Source organism: Mytilus californianus, unplaced genomic scaffold, assembly GCF_021869535.1.
Source record: "Mytilus californianus isolate M0D057914Y unplaced genomic scaffold, xbMytCali1.0.p SCAF_15, whole genome shotgun sequence".
Taxonomy (NCBI): Eukaryota; Metazoa; Mollusca; class Bivalvia; order Mytilida; family Mytilidae; genus Mytilus; species Mytilus californianus.
The window spans coordinates 27,041,657-27,050,934 of NW_026262637.1; the positions used below are offsets into that span (position 1 = coordinate 27,041,657).

The 9,278-nt window shown below is 29.3% G+C and overlaps 1 protein-coding gene across 2 annotated transcripts in view; it reads left to right on the forward strand.

Moving 5' to 3' along the window:
- Positions 1–2,624: 2,624 nt before the first annotated feature.
- LOC127725782 (uncharacterized) overlaps positions 2,625–9,278 on the forward strand; it is a 116,160-nt gene continuing 109,506 nt past the window's right edge. Inside the window, exon 1 of one of the 2 annotated variants that reach the window (XM_052233057.1) lies at positions 2,625–2,794. In XM_052233057.1, the coding sequence (XP_052089017.1) occupies positions 2,722–2,794 (73 nt within the window). In that variant the 5' untranslated portion in view covers positions 2,625–2,721. Of the gene's footprint in view, positions 2,795–6,658; positions 6,843–9,278 lie in introns of those variants that run through there. The other variant, XM_052233055.1, reaches the window with a different exon arrangement.

A 9,278-nucleotide genomic window follows, 5' to 3' on the forward strand; every position in this document is an offset into this window, starting at 1 on the left:
CACACTGCAGTTATTCATAGATAAATACAAAAATATATTGTACCCTTACATCCAATCACAGCGCTCCTAAGTTGACTTCCTTCACCTGTCTTGGGTACACAAAAGGCCAACCTAATGCTAGGAAAATGTAATAGTACCGTTTTCCCTATACTGTGACATAAAGATATAAAGAATTCTTATGACACCATTAATGCAATACTGGGTTATTGTAAAAATCTTGGCTATAATAAATACTTGTATGTCCCCATTACTTAAAGAATCCTGGATCATTTTATGTCCCCACCCCTACATGCTGGTTTACCTCTTTCTCTACTTCTTTCAGATAAGGCTTAATAAACAACCTGTATCCAACCATATCTTATCTTGTTTAAAAAGAATAATAAACAGTTCCATTTAAATAGATAAAAATGACAGTTCCATTCAATTTGTATTCATTTTATCCAAAATTTATAACATAAGCACAAATTCAAGATTTTTCATACTAATCTCCATTCCATGCTTTAGTATATGCCATATTGTGGTTCAAAATTTCAGAGCTTGTTATAAAATCCATTACTCTGTCTTGAGATGATAAAAACAAAGATATTAGACACTTAAATCATTAAATATGCAAAATACTCAGCTGTAAAGTTGCCTTTGTTGCCTTATTAATCTATGAAAAAGCTGAATTATGTCCCTTGGGAGTATTAATTTCCAACAAAAGTCCTTTCAAACAGTAGAAAATGAAAAATTATATATGCCTGATATAATAAAAGACAGAAACTACAAAATGAAGCACTATTGAAATATTTGCTGCATAAATTGCCAAGAATGTGAACAATTCTTTACACAGGAGAGTATAAATTCTATCTAAATTTAGCCTCAAGTGGGCCTCTTTTTTTCTTAGATGGACAATTTTAACACTGAAAATGCTTCTGGTATGACAAAATATTGCCTTACTCCATAAACAGTACAAACTTAACCATAAAATTTCCCATTTTGATAGATTATGTCTAGAGAAATACCCAAGTGACACATTTAGGGAATTACACAGCAAAAATGGCAAATAATTCAGTTAAAAGTATTTGTCGCGACTTGAATTCTGGTGTTTCCAATTGAATTAAGCATTGCGAAAGATGAAAACAAATACAAAAGAACTATATAGTTTGGTGCATTTTATACAATATAGTTAATATTGAAATCCTAGAATGAAGTTTTATATCAGTACCCATCAATTTGACATATTATGATGACTCAGCACTTTTCTCAACACAGTATTGTTCTCAGTAGAAAATTTCTATTCTTTGTTATAAAAATCAAATGTACTAATCAAAAGCTTCAAAATAGTATAATATAACTGAAGTGTGATTGATTTTGATTCCCCTTGCTATCTTCAGTATAGGGAAAACGGTACTATTTATTCTACCATAGGCGACAATACTAACATTTTCTAAATTTACCACTTTTTATAATAAAAACCTGTATAAAACAGTTTTGTGTGGTGTTAGTACTTTATTATTCTGTTTTAAAAATTGAAGCCAAATAGTACCATGACCAACTTCCAATGGAGCTTGTTTATGTTATCCATGCTCACCGTCATTTTAAACCAAATTTATGAAATTTTGGAAGCCTTTTCGAATAACTCTCTAGAAAATATTTCAATAGGTTTCAAAATTTATATAGTAAATATACACACTGCAGTTATTCATAGATAAATACAAAAATATATTGTACCCTTACATCCAATCACAGCGCTCCTAAGTAGGACCTGTCCTTCACCTGTCTTGGGTACACAAAAGGCCAACCTAATGCTAGGAAAATGTAATAGTACCGTTTTCCCTTAAACGATATGACAACGTCAAAATTGTTAAGATGTACTTCCTTTTTCAAATAATATGAAAGTTCTAGAGTTACTCTATGTGTCATTGACTTCTTTCTAAAAATGTTTTTTTCGTAAATTTTTGAAATTAATTTTAAAGCCATATTGAATTGATTAGAATTAATTTCTTTTCAAAAATATCGAAGATGTTTTAAACCAAAAAGAAAACACAAAGGCAGATTAGCATTTTTGAATCAATTCTTGAAGCTAGACGAATTAAAGCTTCTGTTCTTTTTAAATCGTTGAAACTTGTTTACATATTTATGTATCTAATGATGACATTATCCTTTAGACATAACTAAATTGAAAATATGAAAAGGCCTTCTTTTTCCTAACTCTTTACAAACTGGATATAAATAATGTCATTGCAAAAGAGCTGACTTCAACCGGGTTGATATTACATGAGACTATTAATACACTAGTGTGTGTTTCATAGCTTCAAGAACTCTCTCAAAACATAACGTGTAAACTGACACTGATCAATAATTAAATACCATCCATGATGATGATATGTCGATCCCCTATATAACAAACATTTGGATTTACTTATTCATTGTAAAGAAATATATTGTTTATAAACGTGCAGATGACTATTCTTGGTCTAGTACACATTTTACATCCTTTTTATATGATATGCTTAGACTTTACAGAACAATAGATACATTGTATATATTCATTTTTTGGCGTAATTTGAGAAGATATTTTATGAATTTAAAATACAAATTTTGCAATCTTGTATTTAACTTATCAAAATACCAGGTAAAACAAATAATTATTAGAGCAGTGTTGATCAATTGTTAAAACAGATCAGATTTTGTGTCTGAACGAATATTGTCGATGATATACTATAACTAAGAAAAGCCATGAGACCAAATACAGCTGGATTACACATTGCGCTTGTAATATGTATTTATTTTCATTCCTCACAATCGTGTGGTAAGTAAATAGCTAAAATCAATAAAATGAATATTAAAACACAATTAAAAACAAAAAACCCTTGTTAAACTGTTGATATCAGAGAATAAATCTATCTACTAGTATAGTATCTGCTTTAGATTGAAATTTGAACATTTCCTGCCAAAAAAGAAGAAATTACGTAAAAAAAATTAAAAAAAAAGTTTATTTGATGTAACGCAAGTATAATAAGTAGTGCTCGAAACCAAATAATGGAAAATAAGTATTAAAAGCCGAATATCAATAAACCCTAAAACAACATAGAACTAGATTTCTTAGAAATACAGCTGCCGATAATACAATATACGAACTCATTGTGCATATATAAGTCGATGTTTTAATTTTACCTTACTTTCAATAACTATATAGATTTGATATTTAAGCTTGCTTTTAATAACTACGAACAACTTAAACGCGGTATTGTTTAGTACTGTTTTGCGGATATCTATGTGTAAGTCGTCTTAATACCTATGTTAAAGAGTTAAATGCTATTTTAGCCGATTTTATCATCTTTGGTTTTCTTTGTACCTTTTGTTACTCCATTGATCAGTATGAAAAGGTGATGAGTACTAAAAAAACAAGTTCAATCCCTGTTAATGTTAATGTGATTGTCAGAAGTCGGGAACATCGTTAATGGTTGCATTTAGTGATTTTGCCTTTCGAAATATTTGGTATTGATGACAGATCGTTGAGTGTCTCTGTTATTTCTTTACCAAGTGTTTCCTCTCAATACAATTTAGTGCTTGATATATGGTATTTATTCAGCGCTGATTGTTCCTCTTTATATATATTGTTTTCCTTGTTACTCATATTAACAAACATTGCAATATTTACATTCACATTGAAAATCTGAATAAAAAGGATTTTAGGTAATGAAAGTAAAAGGGAAACGCAAAAAAGGCATCGGTAATTTAAAATTTAAAAAACAGCATGTTATACAATTTTTAAATAAAATGACATGAATACAATTATTTAATGAATAAATATTTTTGAATTGTGATGTGATAGTATAAGCCTTGACACAATTTCTTTAAAATTGAACAATCATTAACTATTGTTGCATTTATTTCAAAGAAATTGTGAGTAGGTATTCTAATTTGTACTAATTGTACACCCGAATTGCCGACTTGTTTTGTTAACTAGTAATATAAAACAAAATATTGACTGAACCTTTTCCAAACCAAAAAGAAAAAAGAAACGTCTTGCATAGTTCCTTAAGTTCGCTTTCAGATATTGAAACTTAAGACTATTACAAACGGGATGATTTCAACTCTCAAATTGTAAACTTGCCATTTCTCCTCAGTAATATATGATAAAATTACATAAAACACGATGACCTTAGGCCATCCATCCATTTATATATATTGATGAAGAATATAATAACATTCCCTTCGTATACCATGTTTAGGTAATTTTATCATGTACTCATCTAGACAAAAAGGGTGACTTAGGATAATTGTGTCTAACATTAATATATAAATGTGTTCATCAAAGTTTACAAAGAGGGATGACATAGGTTATTGTAATATACTCATAAAAAAAAAACCAAAGGGGAATGACCACACACAACTTTGTAAAACTCGCCGTACACATGTCATACAAAGGAAAAACATCTGGTTAGATTTTACTTCAGGTCATTTCGTTTTATACATGAAATTTTCCAAGACCAAGAAGATGCCCATATTGATATACGTTATGAATCACAAACAAATGCCGCTTGGTAGATACTTTCATCAATATTTGCAGATGGTGAGTTGAAATGTCTCTCAAAGTTACCCAAATTTGGTTTTTAATTTTATTTTGATGTTTTGTTAGCTCCTTTTTATGGAATGTACATTCTCAGTTAGTTCGATATGTACGTGTTTGTAGTGACGCCAAAGATTTCAAGTGAACATATAAAACTTGAAAAACAGGAATATATATATATATATATCACTTAACAAATAATAAGGGATTTAATGCGATGAAAAAAATAAAGAAGCATACTTCACACCACATGCATCAGCCATCAAGAATAATAATCTCCACTCTTTTATTTATTTTTTTCATTATAGATATAATCATTACTGTTATTATTATTGTGTTTGGTTAATAAACTTTTCATCAATGCAAATCAAGCATTTATTAATAAGGATTTTGGATTAATTAATAAATAAAAATATGCAAGCCATGTTGGAAATTTCACAAGGCTTGGGCCGTTATAATTGAATTTTATGCCGAGCATGAGCGCGGGACAAAATTAACAAATATAATGGCACAGGCCATGTGAAAATGATAACAAATTTATGGATTGCAAGAATTTTTTGGATTCTAATGTTAAAAGCTGAAGCGAAGATAAATGTGCTGTGTTTGTGGCTGTTCTATTGTAATCCCTGTAAGATAAAGTTAAACATTTCAAATAAATCTATGGCTTGCATGCATTATTTTTAAATAAAAGAAAGGCGAAAGATACGACATGGATCAACCTCGTAAGTCATAAACAAACTGACAATGCCAAGGCAAATCACTTTATTTCAAGGTCGATGGGATAGAAGCGTTATATAGTAACCTATAGAAAAAAAATTCTTTCGTTGGCTTCTATTTACTGTCAATTAAGCGTGGAAATAGTAGTGTAAAGAGTAGAAAAATTAAGGTTTTGATATTACTGCAAAATTGTAAAGATAGTGATTGAAGATTTTAAGAATATATTTGGAATATTTAAGAATCCAAATTTCATTGACGCTGGTTGAATATACCTCATCATAATACTTCTGAAGGCCACATTTCAATGTATAAAGAATGGTAGTAAGAACTTTAGAGTTCGGTGTTTTGGTTATTAATTTTTTTTTAATAATTTCATAAAAAAAACTCAATTTGTGAATACTAGTATGATATGATGGTCGTAGCTGAAATTCGATGATTGGATTCATACTGAATTATTAATTTCGGAGATTATCGTTACAGTATTTATAGGTCGATTTTTTTTTATTCTTTACGGATACCATTCCAGATTTATTTTATTTCGCCAGTTTGATTTTGTTTGTTAACTGGAACACAAGTAAGTTTTAAACGATATGACAACGTCAAAATTGCCAAGATGTACTTCCTTTTTCAAATAATATGAAAGTTCTAGAGTTACTCTATGTGTCATTGACTTCTTTCTAAAAATGTTGAGTTTTTTTTGGAAATTTTTGAAAATAATTTTAAAGCCATATTGAATTGATTAAAATTAATTTCTTTTCAAAAATATCGAAGATGTTTTAAACCAAAAAGAAAACACAAAGGCAGATTAGCATTTTTGAATCAATTCTTGAAGCTAGACGAATTAAAGCTTCTGTTCTTTTTATATCGTTGAAACTTGTTTACATATTTATGTATCTAATGATGACATTATCCTTTAGACATAACTAAATTGAAAATATGAAAAGGCCTACTTTTTCCGAACTCTTTACAAACTGGATATAAATAATGTCATTGCAAAAGAGCTGACTTCAACCGGGTTGATATTACATGAGACTATTAATACACTAGTGTGTGTTTCATAGCTTCAAAAACTCTCTCAAAACATAACGTGTAAACTGACACTGATCAATAATCAAACACCATTCATGATGATGATATGTCGATCCCCTATATAACAAACATTTGGATTTACTTATTCATTGTAAAGGAAGATTTTGTTTATAAACGTGCAGATGACTATTCTTGGTCTAGTACACATTTTACATCCTTTTTATATGATATGCTTAGACTTTACAGAACAATAGATACATTGTATATATTCATTTTTTGGCGTAATTTGAGAAGATATTTTATGAATTTAAAATACAAATTTTGCAATCTTGTATTTAACTTATCAAAATACCAGGTAAAACAAATAATTATAAGAGCAGTGTTGATCAATTGTTAAAACAGATCAGATTTTGTGTCTGAAGGAATATTGTCGATGATATACTATAACTAAGAAAAGCCATGAGACCAAATATAAATACAGCTGGATTACACATTGCGCTTGTAATATGTATTTATTTTCATTCCTCACAATCGTGTGGTAAGTAAATAACTAAAATCAATAAAATGAATATTAAAACACAATTAAAAACAAAACATTGTTAAACTGTTGATATCAGAGAATAAATCTATCTACTAGTATAGTATCTGCTTTAGATTGAAATTTGAACATTTCCTGCCAAAAAAGAAGAAATTACGTAAAAAAAAAGTTTATTTGATGTTACGCAAGTATAATCAGTAGTGCTCGAAACCAAATAATGGAAAATAAGTATTAAAAGCCGAATATCAATAAACCCTAAAACAACATAGAACTAGATTTCTTAGAAATACAGCTGCCGATAATACAATATACGAACTCATTGTGCATATATAAGTCGATGTTTTGATTTTACCTTACTTTCAATAACTATATAGATTTGATATTTAAGCTTGCTTTTAATAACTACGAACAACTTAAACGCGGTATTGTTTAGTACTGTTTTGCGGATATCTATGTGTTAGTCGTCTTAATACCTATGTTAAAGAGTTAAATGCTATTTTAGCCGATTTTATCATCTTTGGTTTTCTGTGTACCTTTTGTTACTCCACTGATCAGTATGAAAAGGTGATGAGTACTACAAAAAACAAGTTCAATCCCTGTTAATGTTAATGTGATTGTCAGAAGTCGGGAACATCGTTAATGGTTGCATTTAGTGATTTTGCCTTTCGAAATATTTGGTATCGATGACAGATCGTTGAGTGTCTCTGTTATTTCTTTACCAAGTGTCTCCTCTCAATACAATTTAGTGCTTGATATATGGTATTTATTCAGCGCTGATTGTTCCTCTATATATATATTGTTTTCTTTGTTACTCATATTAACAAACATTGCAATATTTACATTCACATTAAAAATCTGAATAAACAGGATTTTAGGTAATGAAAGTGAAAGTGAAACGCAAAAAAGGCATAGGTAATTTAAAATTTAAAAAACAGCATGTTATACAATTTTTAAATAAAATGACATGAATACAATTATTTAATGAATAAATATTTTTGAATTGTGATGTGATAGTATAAGCCTTGACACAATTTCTTTAAAATTGTACAATCATTAATTATTGTTGCATTTATTTCAAAGAAATTGTCAGTAGGTATTCTAATTTGTACTAATTGTACACCCGAATTGCCGACTTGTTTTGTTAACTAGTAATATAAAACAAAATCTTGACTGAACCTTTTCAAAACCAAAAAGAAAAAAGAAACGTCTTGCATAGTTCCTTAAGTTCGCTTTCAGATTGAAACCTAAGACTATGACAAACGGGATGATTTCAACTCTCAAATTGTAAACTTGCCATTTCTCCTCAGTAACATATGATAAAATTACATTAAACACGATGACCTTAGGCCATCCATCCATTTATATATATTGATGAAGAATATAATAACATTCCCTTCGTTTACCATGTTTAGGATGATTTTATCATGTACTCATCTAGATTAAAAGGGTGACTTAGGATAATTGTGTCTAACATTAATATATAAATGTGTTCATCAAAGTTTACAAAGAGGGATGACATAGGTTATTGTAATATACTCATAAAAAAAACCAAAGGGGAATGACCACACACAACTTTGTAAAACTCGCCGTACACATGTCATACAAAGGAAAAACATCTGGTTAGATTTTACTTCAGGTCATTTCGTTTTATACATGAAATTTTCCAAGACCAAGAAGATGCCCATATTGATATACGTTATGAATCACAAACAAATGCCGCTTGGTAGATACTCTCATCAATATTTGCAGATGGTGAGTTGAAATGTCTCTCAAAGTTACCCAAATTTGGTTTTTAATTTTATTTTGATGTTTTGTTAGCTCCTTTTTATGGAATGTACATTCTCAGTTAGTTCGATATGTACGTGTTTGTAGTGACGCCAAAGATTCCAAGTGAACATATAAAACTTGAAAAACAGGAATATATATATATATATATCACTTAACAAATAATAAGGGATTTAATGCGATGAAAAAAATAAAGAAGCATACTTCACACCACATGCATCAGCCATCAAGAATAATAATCTCCACTCTTTTATTTATTTTTTTCATTATAGATATAATCATTACTGTTATTATTATTGTGTTTGGTTAATAAACTTTTCATCAATGCAAATCAAGCATTTATTAATAAGGATTTTGGATTAATTAATAAATAAAAATATGCAAGCCATGTTGGAAATTTCACAAGGCTTGGGCCGTTATATTTGAATTTTATGCCGAGCGTGAGTGAGGGACAAAATTAACATATATAATGGCACAGGCCATGTGAAAATGATAACAAATTTAGGGATTGCAAGAATTTTTTGGATTCTAATGTAAAAAGCTGAAGCGAAGATAAATGTGCTGTGTTTGTGGCTGTTCTATTGTAACCCCTGTAAGATCAAGTTAAACATTTCAAATTAATCTATGGCTTGCATGAATTATTTCTTAAAT